Here is a 19,250-nt window from a genome sequence, read left to right on the forward strand (position 1 = left end):
AGGCATCCAAATAGCAGCTTGGTGCAAACCCTCCAGGGAGGCCTTGCAAAATATACTAGATCATCCCTGGACAACTAGGGATGCACCAAGCCGAAGAAAACCAAACCCACTGCTGAGATACACAAGTGCAGGGTAGGGTTTTTTCCAGACAAAAGGCTGGCCGATATGTCAGTGGCTCCCTTCAAATTATGAAGGTAAAAAAATGAATAAAACAAAGCCCTTACAGGAATCCTGGACACAGCGTGGGAATATCTGCCCCTTATCCCAGGCAGTGGGGGTCACCCAGGCAGGTTAAGTCCTAGTCCTAAAATTTCTATACCACTTGATTGTAAAACCAAACATCAGAGTGGTTCACAAATGCATTGTTCACAAATGCACATCTTTATTTCCTGTTATATAAATGAAGGATGGTTGCAAAACCTATGCTGGTGTGATTTGTGACTAAGCTCTTCCTTAATCATGGATATGGGGTTAAGAAGCACCTTCCTGAGCCCATCTGAATATATTGCTGCAGTTTTATGGGCTACTTAATGTATGAAGCTGTTAATGTTGTCAGAATGTGCCATTTTCAATGTCAGATTGTGCTGCTTTTTCATTACGGCCGGGAACGAGGGGGAAGCCAAGTGAAATGCAGCCAGAGCTTCGTTCTATAGCGTTGATTGAATGTAGGAAAATTATAATTATTTAGTCAACCACTGCCATTTAAACCGTTGGTGGATCACTCATACAGGAGGTCTTCACAAGCTGAATGCTTTACAACGGGTGGAAAAAAGCGAGAGATGGCGGGAGAAGGTAGAGATGGATATATGACTAGGTAGACATTGCCAATCTTTCAAATACCTTGCCAGTGTTTAAAGATCTACACTGGCTCCCAGTTTGCTCCCAAAGTGCTGGCTTAATAACAAACGAAGAAAAGAAAAACAGAAAGAACGGATGAAAAACCCCACCAGCTCACGCTGAGAATATAGTCACCATCAACACACCCATCTTAATTCAAACACATATGTCAATATAAGCCATGAAAATGTCCATATAAGTATTCACCCAAAATGGTTGTTTATGAAAAATGTATTCAAATATAGCAAGGGCAGTGCGGTCCTCAGACCGTTGCATAAGTGTGTGTGTGTTATCCTTCCAGGCTCAAAGCATAAGTCTCTCAGCAGTTTTCACCTTTAATAGTGCGATCCCATGCATGACTACTCAGAAGTAAGCCCCGCTGAAGTCAACAGAACTTACTTCCAGGCAAGGGAGTACAGGGCACGAATGCATAATATTAAGGACACCTGGAAGGGCCCTCAGAAATATATTCTGTTTGTGCTACTACTTTCTTGGTGAACGTTTTATTGAAATGTCTCCCCTCCTTCCTATTTCTAGACAGCAGCTTCAAATGGGCCAGAACAACGGGCATCAGGGGAAAACCAGGATAAAGGGAACCAATCTTCTGATAATCATTCCACAGATAAAACTGCAAAGGTAAGAATGATTGCAATATGCTTGCAATCTCCCAATGGTTGTGGTGGAAAAGGGGCCAGACCAGAGTTGTCTGTATCTATGCCATCTCTTTCTCCGCATTTGTCCGCACAAAGAAACAGGGAAGGATACATGAAGACACCTGGCAGAAAAAAATATATATAACTATGGGGAGATATGGTACAGCAGTATGAAATCATGCACGGTGTGAATTTTGTTGTTGCTGTTGGCATCCATCTGTCCAGAGAGACAATGGAGTGTGCCTCCGGGGGTGAAGCCAAACCACTGTGTGAGCAGCACTGAAGTAACCTCCCCTCCCTGGGGCACAAGCTTGGGCAGTGTGTATGGAGGTCCTGGGCTGCCCTGATGCCAAGACCCCCCCCTCTCAGCCTCGCTGATGTGGTCCAAAGGAAAGCAGAGCCTTTTCTGTGGCTGCTCCCATATTCCTCAATTCCTTCCCAAGAGAGGCAAGACTGGCTCTCTCTTTGCTATCCTTCCACTGGCAGGCTAAGGCCTTCCTGTTCAGACGGGCCTTTGAAAACTAAGGTGCAGCCAATGCTGGCCATTGGGCTGCTTCCAGGGCAAACTGTATTTTAGTTGCTGCTTCTAGATGTGTTTTGATTGTCAGTTTTAGCTAGTAAAGGTAAAGGGACCCCTGACCATTAGGTCCAGTCGTGACCGACTCTGGGGTTGTGGCACTCATCTCGCTTTACTGGCCGAGGGAGCCAGCGTACAGCTTCTGGGTCATGTGGACAGCATGACTAAGCTGCTTCTGGCGAACCAGAGCAGCGCACGGAAACGCCATTTACCTTCCTGCCGGAGTGGTACCTATTTATCTACTTGCACTTTGACGTGCTTTTGAACTGCTAGGTTGGCAGGAGCAGGGACTGAGCAATGGGAGCTCACCCCGTCGCGGGGATTCGAACCGCCGACCTTCTGATCGTCAAGTCCTAGGCTCTGTGGTTTAGCCCACAGCGCTACCCACGTCCCCAGTTTTAGCTAGTTTGGTTTAATTACTCTGTATCACATAACCAATGTATTTACATGTAAGCTGCCGCGAACCCCAGGCTGGGAGAAAGGAGCTAAACATAACAACAAACAAACAAAACAAACAAAACAAACAAAACAAACAAAACAAACAAAACAAACAAAACAAACAACAGCACAGCAACCACGACCACCTCTGACCATTGGCTGTGTGGTGGTATTTGGGGTCCAGCTACATCTGTAGTTCCACAAGCTCTCCTGCAGCACCTTAAAAGAGACCGGGATCATTGATAGATGCAGTATGTATGGCCTGCCTCTCTATGTAGCAGGCAGAATAGTGGCATCCCTGGGGAAAGATTAATTGACGGGGCAGTATCATTTTGCAGCTGCCTCTTTGGTTTTAAGGCTCTGTTTGCTCCCCATAGCAAATTATGGCTCAGTTTCTAGGTAACTGGAGGAGAAGGCTGAAAGCTCTGGGAGGCGAGATTAGTTTTGTATTGACAAAGTAATGATAGTTATAGCTGTTCGCGGCTCAGCAGTGAAGTTGAATGGAGAAATGGGTTAACATCGTTAATTTTCTTCATTACCGTTCTACTTTGTAATAAATAATAGGCTTCCAGCCTGCCAGGACAAAGTTAAAGTGTGTCAAGCTTTCTGTTATTATAATTCATGTAATATTTTCACAGGTTTACAGCTTGGCTGTGACAATTCTCTCAGGCTCCTCTCCCCCCACCTTTTTTATATGACCGTAAAAAGTTTTCAGCTCTCTAGCTCCTTTCTCCCTCTTCTCGGCGTCCCTCAAAATAACATTTAAAAAATGATGTGGGCTTTCCCTCTTAATATCCTCAAGTTGGAAATAAAAGGAAAAGAAAATAGAAGCTGATGGGCTTGGAATGCTTATTCGAGCCCCCAAATGTCATGAAATGCTTTTTCTAAAAAGTAAAGGGAGGTGAAAAAACATGGAAAATGTGAATTTATTTCTTGCCAATATACACATCCAGGAAAAAAACCATGTGCTGTAATCCTTGTGGGGCTATACCACCTTCAGAACATAGAGGGACAATTGTACTGCTGCATAAAGGTAAAGGGTAAAGGGACCCCTGACCGTTAGGTCCAGTTGTGACCAACTCTGGGGGTGTGGTGCTCATCTCACTTTATTGGCCGAGGGAGCCGGCGTACAGCTTCTGGGTCATGTGGCCAGCATGACTAAGCTGCTTCTGGCTAACCAGAGCAGCGCACAGAAACACCATTTACCTTCCTGCCGGAGCGGTACCTATTTATCTACTTGCCCTTTGACTTGCTTTCAAACTGCTAGGTTGGCAGGAGCAGGGACCGAGCATGGTTCCTCTTCATCCTGGAGAAGAGTGACTAGTGGGAGCTCACCCTGTTGCGGGGATTCGAACCGCCAACCTTCTGATCGGCAAGCCCTAGGCTCAGTGGTTTAACCCACAGCGCCACCCGCGTCCCATGCAAGTCATTTACCTCTAGTTTAACTACGGCTGCAGAGACAGATGGAAAGATGCAACTTTTCAGTTGGTCTTTTCGAAGAAGGCCAGGAAATCTGTGGGATTCCCTAAGTCTCCTCCTTTGTCTCACTTATGGAGAGAGCTATTTGTCAGGACATATCTGCAAGTGAAGTTGCTCGAATGTTAATGATGTGCTATTAGAAAAACAGCCTGTCGTTTTACGAGGTTGGTTAGCTATTTAAAACGAGCACGTGGCTCTTTTTGAAAAATGCTGTCAGCTTCCTTCTGCCAGGAAGAGTGGATGGAAATTAAAGTGCAGATCTGGAGAGCATATTGCTGCTTTAAGAGTTGAGAGCCTCTTTGGAACGACACAGTGCCTTATAAGTACAGCATGCTTCTTAGGTCTTTGCCACTACATACATAATTCAGTTACCTGTAGTTTCCTTCATCCTAAGAGGGCACAGAGGTAGTGGAAGCAAAACAGCTGTCTCATTATGGGTGATAGAATAATGACACAAGGAAGGTGCTGTGATGGATAACCAGGGATTTATAAAAGAAGCACTCAAAGAAACTGGGTGCTGTTTTCAAAATCTTCGCAAACTCTCATTTTCTTTGGAATATACAGAAATAAGGCAGTTTAGAGCATTCTGCATTATTTTAATTAAATAATTTATTATTTTAATTTACTTTCATTTTGTTTGGAATATGCAGAAATAAGGCAGTTTAGAGCATTTTGCATTACTTTAATTGCAGAGGATCAATTAAATCTGTATCCAGAAAATGTTAGGCATTAGTAGATGGCATGGTATGTTTGTGTGTGGTACACACCTGCCGTTCTGAGTGGTGTTGGTTACTGAGAAGGAGAAGGGGTGGGGAGGTTGGTGCAGAAAAAAATACATTGGCAGAAGTGGGCCAAATCCTTATCTCCCCACCCCTAGAGGGCCAAATTTAATGGGTGGGTGGGGCCAGTCTTTGAACCTCCAGTATTTAAGACTTCAAAACACAGTGTGGGGCTGTTTGAAGCGCTTTTGCAAAGAGCCCCACACTGCTCTGTGAACCTCTGATTTTCATAGTTTTAAAGATTAATGTAGGTTCTAAGCAAAAGGGCTTTCAAGTAGCCCAACGCTAGACTTTGAACCTCTTAAAACCAGAGGGCCACAGCAGGGGAACAGGTGTGTACAGCCAAACTGAACAGAATTGACCTTTCACAATCCTTTTGAGGTCGTCTTTGCCAGCGTGTTCCCTGTGGGGAATGTGCTGGTAAAGCACACCCCTCCACTCAGCAGGATCGAACCCTTCATTGGAGAACTGGTGAGCAGAGGGTACAATCCTGCTCAGTTTGGCTGTGCTTGGCTGCTGAGAACAGAGTCCATGCAGCCAAAGCACTGTTTGAAAGGCCTTTTGCAAACAATTACGTCCTGCTCTTTGAACACAATTAGCTGACTAGGAATGCTTTAATCTGCTGATAGTTCTAATTATTTATTCTGATTATTCGTCACTGCTGCTTGTGTTTTAGTTCAAGGATAAATATTATTTCTTTCCTATTGCCCTTTAATAAATGCACTTAATTGAAGATGTCCCAGTGAGATGGGAGGTTTAGCATGTTAATGCCTTATTTACATTGCTGTGACCATATTTTGGTCTCTACTGATAAGCAGTAAATTATTCTCAGTCACTGGATGCAGTTGTAGCAGCAAAGACAGCAACCTCTGTTTTTCTACACCTTTGTGATTCTTGAATGTCAAATGCTGAATTTAAATACTAAATTTAAATACTTTTGGGCTCTTTTTGTTAAAGGTTAAATTCCGTGTTTCCTTATTACTGCTTTCTTAATAGAATTGGCACACAGCTCAAAAACATGCACACACCATGAAACATGCTGAATAAAACTCATTCTAGTCTGAATGCTCCACCACAAAATAACATAAGAAATAAAGAAGAAGCAGACCTTTATAGCAGTAGAAGTGCCATCTAAGCAAACCTTTGCACTGTATCCAAAACACTGGGAAAGGTGGGTTCTGAAAGCTAACCCCACTGGTTTGAGGCCAGGAAGTTTGTTATAAATGTTCTGTTTCTGACCAATTGGGGAATGTTAGCCAGTTACTAAATCAAAATACAGTGGTACCTCGGGTTAAGTACTTAATTCGTTCCGGAGGTCCGTTCTTAACCTGAAACTGTTCTTAACCTGAAGCACCACTTTAGCTAATGGGGCCTCCTGCTGCTGCCGCGCCAGCAGAGCACCATTTCTGTTCTCATCCTGAAGCAAAGTTCTTAACCTGAACCACTATTTTTGGGTTAGCGGAGTCTAACCTGAAGCGTATGTAACCTGAAGTGTATATCAGTGGCGTAGCGTGGGTTGTCAGCACCCGGGGCAAGGCAAGTAAATTGCGCCCCCTAACCCTTGGATTTGCGCCCCCTAACCCTAACCCCCAGATGTTGGGCCCGGTGCGGCCGGCCCCCCCTGCACCCCCCACGCTACGCCACTGGTGTATATAACCCGAGGTACCACTGTAGTGTCTCTTCTATGCATTAAAACAGAAGAAGTAAAATCCTGTTTAATGCCCCAAAGAGGCATTTTGCGATTGCACAATGGAACCCACCAAAAATACATTGTTGTAACTACTAGAACGTTTCTGGAGAGAATTACAAAAGCTGTTGCTTAATGCCAATTTCCCAGCTGCCCTTTTCCACTTTAAATATGATTCATTTATAATTGCTCATAATTCCACTGGGAACAATTCAAACTGTTGCTGCACCTGTTTTATCCAGCTTTTGAGTTTTGAAGACCTGGATGCTTTAGCTGAGATTCCTGTATTCCAGCGGCTTGGACTAGATGACCTTTGGGGTCCCTTCTAACTTTATAATTCTGCGGTTCTATGAAAAAGGAGGTTTCAGGGTGTGGCCCATTCCAATCTGATGTTTGCACTAGTTTGCTCCTGATCACAGCCCAAACTGGCTGTCGCTTTGGCACATTTTTTTTTAATTACCCTCATCACTCCTAGAAACAGTGAGATCCTTGTGTGAGCCAGTTAGATATGGCTACTTTAGAAAGTTGATGAGGGCAAATGAAGAACAAAGTTAGTTTATAAGCAATCAGATTGACTGTTTCTAGGAAGAAGTGGGCTATTGTTGTTCTTGTTTTTCTAATGGTGTAGAAACAGCTGGTGAAGAGGGCTGGAAGTGCATTAAAAATGATACTAGACAGTGGAGCAGTGAAAGGTACCTCTGTACATTGGGGATGGACAGACCTGACAGCTGGGCTCTTTCAGTTGTAACCATAAATGTTGGGATACTGCCAGGGAGATAAAGTCCATCATGGCCCCAAGCCGTCTGCCGGACATCCATCGATCTCCCGTAGGCACGCAGTATCATCGATTAGCGACATGAGTTTCTAGAAAATAGCCCAACATCTAGAGCTCATGCACACTCTGTCAGCAGATAATGCACAGCCAAAAGTTGCACTCAGGAGAGCATTATTTACAAGCTTTATTCAGCGTTGATCAGAACAAAGAAAGACATGAGTGTCTGCGTCAGTGTCTCCGACAGAGAGAGAAAACGAAAGCAATAGGAAACATAAACATCCTGTGAACAGGACATGCGCAGACTCTGTGACTCACAAAGCCTGCTCCCTTTTAAGGTGGAACGGAAATATCCTAACAGGAAGTGCATTAAAAATGATACTAGACAGTGGAGTAGTGAAAGGTATATGTGTACCTCTGTACATTGGGGATGGACAGACCTGACAGCTGGGCTCTTTCAGTTGTAACCATAAATTCAGTTCTCCTTGTTTATACAGCAATTTGTGATTTTTTTAAAAAACAGTCCCAATGAAAATCCATCTGCTTTTCAGCGAAAATTTATCCTAATAATCACATTGTTGCGTGCAGTTTTGCCTAATAAACACAATTTTTCCAAAGCCCGTCCCCTAATGCATTTTTTCCTGTGCTATTCTAACTAACATATGCATTCTCTGCATTGCAAAATTGAGAGGCAGGCAGCTTGCTAAGGATGGCTGTGTTTTGGGTTGCATATCATTTCAGAAAGCCTGAATTTGACAGGTTCGTCTTTAAACACAAACTGAATTGGATTTCTCTCCATCCCTAATGTGGACATGGAGGGGAATGTTGACATTTAGTAGTGGTGGTGACGGCATCTAGCTATAGGGCTACAAACACTTTTGCCCTCTTTTGTGCAAATCCTCCCTTAAATTGGGAGACCCAGGAAGCACTTTGCGGGGAGCAAAATGTTTATGAAATGTACCCCATTCTTTTTTTTGTCTTAGTTCTAATTTGAGCAATGGAACTATTATTATAATTTTTGTTTATGGAAGAGTAGGGAATACAATTTACAGTACAGTGGTACCTCAGGTTAAGAACAGTCCTGCTTACGAACGCTTTGGGTTACGAACTCCACAAACCCAGAAGTAGGTTGCGAACTTTGCCCTGGGATACGAACGCAATCTGCTTCCGGGGCCGCGGGAGGCCTATGTAGGGAATGCACGCCTCAGGTTAAGAACGCTTCGGGTTAAGTACAGACTTCCGGAACGAATTAAGTTCATAACCCGAGGTACCACTGTGTATTGAAAAGCTGGCTGAGCCTTCAAGTGTGATCTGTTTCTCCCCCACTCCCCACCCCTTGGCTAAAATTTTCAAGGATTTTTCTGATTGGTGGTGTTCCGTTCTGCAGTGATACTTAATCACCCTAATGATATATAATTTCTGTCTGTGTCGTAGAACAGAAATTACAAGTGTATATATAAAAGGGGGAAGTGATTTGACCCAGCTTAAGAGAGCGAGATCAGCTTAATAAGTAGCCTTTCAAAAAAATGTACAGACAATGGGCATGTTTCACCAGTGTAAAAGTCCCACGGATTTCATTGGGAAAGATTTAATGCACGAGTTTATCTCACTCCTTGAAATAACACCCCAGTGTTTGTTGGTGCAATGTTGTTAGCCGGAAAGGAGGACAAGCAGGATTTAATGAACTTGGCATCGTATGGGCATGATCCACCACAACATTTCAGACACAAGCCTCTTTGAAATAAATAGAGTTCACTATTACATTGGTCTTATAACACAACCTCCATTCATTTCGAAGTAATTTCTGCCTGCAAAAAGCAGGATCCGGAGGTCAGCCCTTCAAGACTTCTACCTCTCTATCCTCATACTTCCTCGCCCTCCTGTCCCATTTTACACCTTCAAGCGCTGGTCTTTCACAGAGCATTTCTGATTTATTTGTTTAATATATAGAAAGGGACTGTAGTTTTCACAAGAATTCAGCAAGGTGGTACACACCATACAAAATTACAGCAAGGATCAATAAAACTTCAATAAAAGCCTCGGGGGGGGGGGACAGTTGGGGAAAAGAAACGCACTTGCAAAGGACTGTCAGAATAACATAGTTTTCAATAGATGTCTAAAATTTGTAAGCAGGAAGAACAGAAGACCTACCATGTATCATCCCAAAAAGTGAAAGGTGGCTTTCTGCCTTTTGATATGAATGGGTATAAAGTTTATATTGAATGACATTAAGTTGTAAGATACAACTGGGGCACTGTTAGCGGGTGATTCCCTAGGCTGGAAGGATGGGAGATTGACTGCTCTTGATGGGGTTATACTTCCTCTGAAGGAGCAGGTATGTGGCTTGGGGTTACTCCTGGATCCTTTGCTGTCTCTTTAGGCTCAGGTGGCCTCAGAGTGCCTTCCATTAGCTTTGGCTGGTGGCCCATCTGCACCCCAATCTGGACAGGGATAGCTTAACTTCTGTTGTCTATGCTCTGATAACCTCTAGGTTAGATTACTGCAATGCATTCATTACATTTGGGGCTGCCTCTGAAGGCAGATCAGAAACTTCAGTGGGTGCAGAATCCAGCAGCCAGGTTGCTCACTGGGGCAAAATGGTTTGAGCATATAACACTGGCTGCTAATCAGCTTCCAGGCCCAATTCAAAGTGCTGGTTTTGAGCTATAAAGCCTTTAATCTGTGATACCTCAAGGACTGCCTCTCCCCATATGAACTGACCCAGACTTTGCAACCATCTGAGGCTCTGCTTTGTGTGCCCCCTCCAAGAGAGGTCCAGAGGGTGACATTATGAGCACGGGCCTTTTTTGTGGTGGCTCCCCATTTGTGGAATGCTCCCCCCAGGCAGGCTCACCTGGCACCTTCATTACATATCTTTAGGCACCAGGCAAAAACGTTTCTCTGATTAAACAATCTATGGCCTTTTACATAAGTTCGTGGTGTGTGTGTGTGTGTGTGTGTGTGTGTGTGTGTGTGTTATTGGTTTGTTTTTGTTTTGTTATGCCGTTTGTGCCTCATTTTGTATTTTTCTGTGCTTTCTGGATGAAGGGCGGAATACAAATTTAATAATTAATATCAATTGTATGTTACTTTTTATTTCACAGAATAATAGAATCACAAAATTGTAGAGTTGGAAGTGTCATCCAGTCCAACCCCCTGCAATGTTTAGTTTAGGGTATTGCATAGCCTGTGTACCTGACCCCCTCATTTCCCTCGTTCTGAAGGAGGAGGTTTTCAGTCCTTCCAACCTGCGTTGCGCCTTCAAGAGGTCACTGTTAATGGATATGTTTGTTTTGGAGCAGAAGCCTGTCCCTTCAGCTCTGGTTCCTCTGAGGCCACTGCAGAAGCTGAAGATATAGAACCCATGATGTCTGAGCTCCTGCTTTAAATTCCCTACTATGTTTACTTTGCTTCCCACTACCCAGCCAACTAGGGACACGGGTGGCACTGTGGGTTAAACCACAGAGCCTAGGACTTGCTGATCAGAAGGTCAGCGGTTTGAATCCCCGCGACGGGGTGAGCTCCCGTTGCTTGGTCCCTGCTCCTGCTAACCTAGCAGTTTGAAAGCATGTCAAAGTGCAAGTAGATAAATAGGTACCACTCTAGCGGGAAGGTAAACGGCGTTTCCGTGCGCTGCTCTGGTTGGCCAGAAGTGGCTTAGTCATGCTGGCCACATGACCTGGAAGCTGTACGCCGGCTCCCTCGGCCAATAAAGCGAGATGAGCGCCGCAACCCCAGAGTCGGTCACAACTGGACCTAATGGTCAGGGGTCCCTTTACCTTTACCTTTTACCCAACGAAAAGGAATAAGGGATGTGAGTGGTCCACCATCCTATAGGAGCAGGCCCAGTGCCGGATTTATGTATAAGCTAAATAAGCCATAGCTTAGGGCCCCACTCTCTTGGGGACCCCATTTTTTTAAAAACTAAACTAAACTAAACTAAACTAAACTAAACTAAACTAAACTAAACTAAACTGGATGTACATTTCCAAAATATAAGATAAAAAACAAATAAAATAAAACACATACAGCAACAGTGTTTTGTGTTGTGTAGGCTCCTATGATGTAAGTAATGGGCCCTGCCTGCACGCTAAAATATCACTGGTTTGCTCATTTCTATATATAGGGTGCCTACATTCTGCATGCTCAAATGGCTTTAGATACCTATTAGGTCCATAAATTACCATATAGCATATATTCCACACACAAAACAGCAACAATTTGTTGTTGACAAAGGACTGCTGGACATATAAAGGGCCCCATTACCTTCAGTAGCTTAGGGTCTCATCAAACTTAAATTTGGCCCTGAGTGGGCCTCTTCCCAATTCTCCCTGATCCTGTTTGGGGTCCTCCTCTACTGGGGAAGTCTCATTTGATTCTAGCTCTGGGAACAATGAGGTCTGGTTTATTCCAGTGGCGCTGGACCTTTCCAAAATAGTTGGATCATCACAGGTTGAGTTCACATGGCATTATAGTGACATGCAATCAGCTGAGTCTACTGTGTGCAGGCTTGCCCCCTCCCAACCCCAAACACTGGACACATCTCTTGCTTAGCATGGGACAAGGCAGCTACAGCCTTGTAATCCTGTCACCTACTCCCTCCTCTCCACTGCTGGCCCTAGTAAGGCCTCCAGCTGTGAGAGCTAAGGGTGAACAAGAAGTCTGCAGAGGGAATGGGCAGGAACGGTTATGCGGCTGCCTTCTTTCCTGTTTTAGCCAGAGACTTAATGGGCTTTGTCCAGTGTCCAGGCTGTGAGGTGTCTACGTGGCAACCCCAACTGTGTGTTCATATATAGCTTCCAGTTGTGAGTGTTTCTACTGTACAACCCCATGCAAAGTTTCTGAAATCTACCAGAAATCCCGAAACAGCAGCACTTCTCTCTTCTGAAGTTATGGAGAGTTTTGCAAAGTCTTTCTTTTCTTTTCCTTTTACAACCGCCTTTAGCATAAGCTTTTTATAGTCTGCGGGTAGGTCTCTATGCACCCCCGTTTTTTATTGCTGTCTGGGAACATCTGAGATGCTATGGATTTTTTTTTATTTTTTTTTTTGCAAAATTGCTTTAGATCTTTAGTAGCCAGGATTGACTCTTAGCAAAGTAATGGTATGTGGTTGGCTGTATGGCTTGCCTCTTGAGAGACCACAGTAACATTGGGGTTATAACCTGAATAATTTACAGAAAATAGATGGCTCTTAAAACATCCCCTTCTTCCTTAGAACGGTTTATTGGAAACATACTTCAGCTGGAATGAGAATAAGAGATTCCCAGGAAAAGGATCTATAGGGGTTGGGTTCTTCATTATGCCGAAAGCCTGGACTGTATCGTATGGATGTCTAGACGGTTCCACTTGAAGAGGGCATTGATTTTCCTCACTTTTCGGGCAGGGCTTTTATTTTATCTATATCCTGACCCCTTCTGCCTCTTCCTTCGTGGGAGCGGGAAGGCTTAACGATTGAGCAGAGGGCTTCTCTTCTGAGCATGAATCATGTGCGGCTCCTCAAAGGCAAACTCTGCAACAGTGTGGCTGCAACAAAGGTGTGTTTATGGGTTGTTGTCGGGGCGGCAGAAGCTGGGGCGTGGGGTGTGTGTGGAGTACTTTAGTACACTGCAGCAATATTTCTTGCAAAACTGTGACATAACTCCAGGTTGAAGTGATTATGTTTGCAGCCCCATGTGCATGTTGTTACTTTGGAGTAAGCCCCTCTTGAATTTGGCAGGATTTGCTCTTCAAGTAAACATGGATGGGATCAGGCAGTAAGGGATTTGAAAAGTTACGTGCCGTTTGTCTGGAAAAGAGAAAAATGATTTCTTTGCACGCGGAGTTGTTAACTGAGTTTGTACCGGGGAAAAGATGAATGCGAGTATAAAATGACACTTTTTTTTGGTTTTTATTTTTTGTTATTAGGTGAATGGGGGAACCCAAAGAATAAGAGATACAGAAGGGTTAGAAATTCTCTCTTTTTCAGTGCTACCTCTTATTTTTGGTATAGAATAAGCCAGTTACACACAACTCAGGTAGAAAGAGAAATTACTTGGAGCTACGGTGACCAGGTTTAAAGATAAAATAAAAAAATTCCTTCCAGTAGCACCTTAAAGACCAACTAAGTTAGTTCTTGGTATGAGCTTTCGTGTGCATGCACACTTCTTCAGATACACTGAAACAGAAGTTGCCAGATCCTTCTATATAGTGAGAAGGTGGGGAGGGGTATTACTCAGAAGGGTGGTGGGAATGGGAGATTGGCAGATAGCTGAGATGAGCCTGTTGACGACTCTTAACGACTGCAATAGGTCTTACAGGAAAAGGCAGGGGGTGAGAAGGTGAAAAATGGCTTAGTCATGTATAATGAGATAAGAATCCAATGTCTCTGTTCAGACCAGGCCTCTCTCACACACAGAGATGCTGTTGCTGTTGCTGTCTCATAAAAACATGGAGCACAGCTACCCCACTCTCATTACTTAGAAAGTACCATAACATTTTGCCCCATGACTTTCTTTGTAGGAGGGCTGGTTACGTATTTTTGTTAAAAAAAGAAAGAATAAATTTTTGAACTCCCGCTCAGTGGCACCACTGGAAGCCGCCATGGGTTCTGTGGTGCCCACGAGTGCTGCGTTGGTGACCCCTGTTCTATAAGCGCGACTCATAGAAGGACTGCGTTCACAGGTAACAAAGGGTAAAGCTGGTCATACTATTTTAGCAGTGCTATCCTATACATGTCTGTTCAGAAGTTATGGGGCTCAATTGCGAACTCATTCAGGCTTACTTAGCTCAATGCATGTATAGAATTTCACTGCAAGTGTAGTAGCAGTGATTTGAGCATATTCTGGGTTACTTTTTCAGCTTCAGGAATGTTTTTATAAGGAAGTGAATGAACGTATGTTCAAATCACTTAGGTTGTTATATCTGCCTTAACTTGTAATGCCCAAATGTGAAAAAACCCCTATCTATCTATGATCTATTTAGCTATGTCTCATCCATACACACACACACCTAAAAAACTTTGCAATGAATTTTCTTATATCCGCCAAGAAGATACCAAGCTCTTTATTTTATTTTAATTTCATTTCCAACCCACCTCTCTCCAGTGAGAACTCATGGCAAGCAACAAATCCCATAAAAACAGTTTAAATAATCAAAACCAGCACTTGCCCACCCCCCTTTTATTTGAGTATTCTTTACAACTTAGTGCAAAATGTCTCTTCCACATTCAGAGATGCACTAGTCAATAAAAGCATTCTGCATTCTGCACACATGGGGACGTTCCTGGCTTTCACAGAGAAGTCCCTCACCTTCAGCCTGAAAAATCACTGCAATGTACAAAGGAGGCACAATCACACCATCACATTTGCTGCATGTGTGACATGTTCTTGCCTGCCACTGCAAATTTCCACTCCTCCAACCCACACAGTTGTTCCACGCACACTATGTTCTTGCCTGACACCACATATATCCACTCCCCTTAACCACAGACTACCGAAACAACTGTACAATATTTTTAAAAAAGCAATACTGCACATTAGGTACCATATTTCTCGCTCTATAAGACGCACCAGACCACAAGACGCACCTAGTTTTTGGAGGAGGAAAACAAGAAAAAAATATATTCTGAATCTCAGAAGCCAGAACAGCAAGAGGGATCACTGCGCAGTGAAATCAGCAATCCCTCTTGCTGGTCTGGCTTCTGGGATAGCTGCGCAGCCTGCATTCGCTCCATAAGACGCACACACATTTCCCCTTACTTTTTAGGAGGGGAAAAGTGAGTCTTATAGAGCAAAAAATACGGTATTTCCAACTGCATATTTTATAATGGGGAAAAGTAACTAGATGCCTATGATTATACAATGGTGGCAACAGCCACCATTAATTTTGCCTACTGGAATGATGACTGGCTAGACCGTACATACTTTGCCATGTTAAAAAGTGGCAACCCTTTCTCCAGTCCAAGATACCTAAATATGTGAACAGGAAAGTCGCACACCCTTACATTGTATCATAAATGTTGTTCAGAGTACTGGCTGCTGTCATGGGGCAGCTATCACGCCACATATTTCATGAGAGAGAGAAAGAGTTGTAAAAAGCTGTGATTTCCCATATTCTGTTCCTTTGCTCTGCCCTGTGTTCCAGTTCTGCCACAACTAGCCAAATTTCTAAAAATGAATTCTGGAACCGGAGTCTGTGTGGTTTGCTGCACGTTTCAGTTCACTCGGACTTACTCATTTGCTGTCTATTGTTCCCAGAGGGCAGGCCTATAACCAGTAGGAGGAAACTGCAGGGAAGTAGATTTTAACTTAAACATTAGGAAAAGCTTCCTAGTGGAAAGAGGAATCCGATTGCCTGGGGAGGTGTCAGGACTCTCACTTGCTGGAGGCATTTAAGCAGAGGCTGGGTGGTTGTTTTTCATCCATCCAAGGGGAAGGGCTGTAGCTCAGGGCTGGAGCATCTGCTGTGCATGTAGACGGCTCCAAGTACAGTCCCCAGCACCTTGAGGTAGGGCCAGGAGAGACTTCTGCCTGGTGACCCACTGTCCTTCATAGTGAGATAGATAAACCCATGGTCTGATTCAGCTTCCCACATCTCTAGGTCTGCTGCAGTTCAGGGGTGGCTAACCCACAGCCCTTCAAATAAAAGGTTGCTGGATTCCAGCTCCCATCAGCCCCAGTCAGTGATTATGGGAGTTGGAGTCCTACAGTGTTTGGAAAGCACAGATTTGACATCGCTGCAGTAGTTGCGTCCTGCACTGCAGATCCCTAATTGAACTGGTGTGTGTGTTGGACTACAGAACCTTGAAGGTCTTTTACAATGCTGTAATTCTTTGATTTGAATTTCTTCCCATCTCTAAATCATAGTGTGTTTGTGCACATTAATAATAAACACTGTGAGGAAGCAATATCAGTGTGGTTGTGTCTGATTCCTTTTGTGTAGTGTCTTAACTGATGCACACATAGACTTCTGTGCGTTGGAAAAGAACCTTGATATGACCATACTGTGATCACATCAAGCTCGCTTGTTTTGTGGTGGTGTTTCAGTGAGTACAAGCACTTTAGTAATTTGTGTGTGGGAAGAATATATGAATGAACTGAAAGCTGCTGCAATGCTATGTGTGATCCGCATAACATTCAGAAATACTCCTTCCCTGGGAAAAAAAAGGAGAATTCCTGATACTTCCCCTTTGGAAACAACAACAATAAGAAGTAATTCAGAATTTTTTGGAAGCGTCCTTAATTAAAATGCCCGTTTTCCAGACCTTTCTAATTACAGTGCTTTGATTTGGAAACAGATGACAGCTTTCCCTACCTCCCCCAAGAACTGAAGGCAATTTGAAAGAGGGTTGCTGTTTCATCCTGCTTGCACCTATGGTAAATGGGCTTTGCAGATTGTTGTTTTTTTTAAAAAAAAACATTTCTAAAACCTGTAGTACCTCTTTGATCAGGACTAGCAATGGGACGAACTAGATGAAATATATGAGCACAGAATGCCTCCTTCGAAGAACTTCCAAGTCTCTTATAGACTGAGTGTCTCCAACTGTCTGTACATACCAAAATTACATCACTCTTGCAGTGGAGATCCTGCTATATAAGAGGCGCATTATAAAAGCACTGTCTTCAGCCAATGGACTCTAGGACTTAGAATTCTTAGGTGTTCTCCTGCATTAAGCAGCCACCAGCAGCGAACCACATAAGGGATGCTACATATTTGTTTTCTCCTTAACCCTCTATGTTTCTCCCACGTCCATTTCCTAGCTGTGAATCGGCTTTGAGAAACTATGAGTGATTTAGGCGAGGTGGGGGGAAAAAACTGCATTGCACACCGCAGTACTCTAGCAAAATGTGTACTTGGGAAGCGTGCTTCTAATAATGAGCTTTACAACCCCAAAGCTATTGTTTTGGCAGCGCACTGATAGTCCTTTGATGGATGGGCCCAATAGTTGTGTGCATTGTGCTTACTCAGAATTTGCAAACACAAACTGAGTATTTTTTTTTTTTAAGCAGAGATAACACAAGAGGGAGAGGGAGAGAGAGAGAGAGCGCGAGAAAGAAAAAGAGAGAGACTTGGCAGAGAAAGCCTTTTTTGGGTTATACTGAAAGAGCCGATCAGAATTGTAGAAACAGAGATGATATGCAATGCTTCCTGGTCCCTCGTACGTGTTTGTGGCTCTCCTCTTCACCGTTCAGAACAGACTGCTTAGAGGATATTTCTGATTGCAAGCTGGACAATGCAGCAATCAAGCTGGAGAAGCCACCTGGAAGTTTTGCTTGAGATGCTTTCTAACGGGGCTTCGGATCCCTGGGAGAATCATGCCTGCCTGTAAGCGATGTGGAGGAGGACTCGAGTTTCTTCTGCGGGGCCTGTCAGGAAGGGAGGGGGGGCAAAAAACGGCAGCCAGCTCTGTAGATTCAAGCCTGTGCATGCTCCTCTTCTATTTCTTGTAAAAGCCTTGCTGATTTGCTTGAGGATTTCCACGTACTCCTGGAGAGCTTATCGGAATGGATTGTCTGTGCATTGTCACTACTAAGGTAGGAACTGGAAAATGTTGCCGTTTGCTTGTCTTTCATTCCCCGCCTGTGATTAAACAGACGGAAGATGTTCTCAGGCTCAGGTTGCGAGATGAAGTGATAACTAAGCCTGGCTTCAGCCGGTATTCAATTCCCCTGACATGACTGTTAAGCTCTATCTATGTTCTGATATACCTCTTTTCTAAACAATGTATTAATTGCCTTTAACCAGAAAGAGGCCTGCATAGTGTGTGTGTGTGTCTTTCTCTTTGTGTGTTTTAATCTTAGATTTTGTTTGCATCTATTAATAACTCAGGTACTAGAGGACATGCAGAAAAAATAGCCTCTATGCACACATCACTGCAGATTTTAATGAAAATGAGTTCGCTGCGGTTCACCAGTTGTTGCTTTTTGAAACTCTGAGCATTTCATACACTTTTGCCTTAAAAGCCAATCATGTGAAGTTTTGATAAGGACAGGGTTTCTGATTGGAGAATCCAAGTTTGCATTAGGTTAGCCATGATGGCACAGTGGACCCTCCATATTTAGGGGCAGTTTACCTCTGGGGAACAAAGCAACACTCAGTTTGCAAGCATCCTGGAGGGATCTGGCTGGCAGTTCTTGGCAGCAGAATGTTAGTCTAAAGATGGACATTTGGCCTAACCTGGGCTCTTCTTGATCTTTCTAATATGTTGTAAACCACTCTGGGATGAAGGGTGGAATATGAATTTAATTATTATTAATAATAATATATGCATGTTAAATAGGACATTAACCTCTCTCTGTGTGTGCAAAAAATGTTTCACATGGTTCATTGCAACTATGCTTATGTCAGACCAAGCTCCTTTTTAAGTTGGAGGTGAAGCAAGGCAAAGCAGGAGGAGAAGAAAGCTGAAGGAGAAGTGGGTATGCAGCCATGCTAATGAATAGAATCGCAGAACCGTAGAGTTGGAAGGGGCCCTGAGGGTCATCTAGTCCAACCCCCTGCAGTGGAGGAATCTCAGTGAGCAGAGTCCCCCAAATGGTTCAGAAGAGTGATGCGACCTGACCTGGAACATTTTGCAAGGGACCATGCGTAGCATCTCATCCTTTCTGCTGTTGTTTCCCCTGTGTTAAATGGTAGATTGTAAACTCATTGGGCCAGGAGCCTGTTCCTTTGTACTCTGCAGCACTGTGCACACTGATTACGTAATACGAACATAGAAAGCTGCCTTAAACTGGATCAAACTACTGGTCCATCTAGCTCAATGCTGTCTGCACTGAGTGATTAGCAGCTTTCCAGGGTTTCACACAGGAGACATTCCCACGAGTCCTGCCTCTGGAGATGCCAGGAACTGATCCTAGCTCCTTCTACGCAGATGATGGACCATTGAGCTACAGCTCTTCCCCAGTCATCATCGCGTAATCTGTCCTGACCTTTCGTTGGCCGCCAGTGGGTGATGATGCACAAGCCAAATCCTTGCTGGACACCCCATGTTCAGAAGACACAACAGCCTCAAATCCCACCAACCTGCAAGTCGCTTCCTTTGTTCCAGCCC

The 19,250-nt window shown here is 43.9% G+C and overlaps 1 protein-coding gene across 1 annotated transcript in view; it reads left to right on the forward strand.

Annotated features, from left to right (window-relative positions):
- DLG2 (discs large MAGUK scaffold protein 2) overlaps positions 1 to 19,250 on the forward strand; it is a 907,935-nt gene that overhangs the window by 130,674 nt on the left and 758,011 nt on the right. The window contains exon 5 of the mRNA XM_081196960.1: positions 1,375 to 1,473. Coding sequence (XP_081053086.1) covers positions 1,375 to 1,473 — 99 coding nt within the window. The remainder of the gene's footprint in view (positions 1 to 1,374; positions 1,474 to 19,250) is intronic.

The sequence above is a fragment of the Podarcis bocagei genome, assembly GCF_964188305.1.
Source record: "Podarcis bocagei genome assembly, chromosome: 6".
Classification (NCBI taxonomy): Eukaryota; Metazoa; Chordata; class Lepidosauria; order Squamata; family Lacertidae; genus Podarcis; species Podarcis bocagei.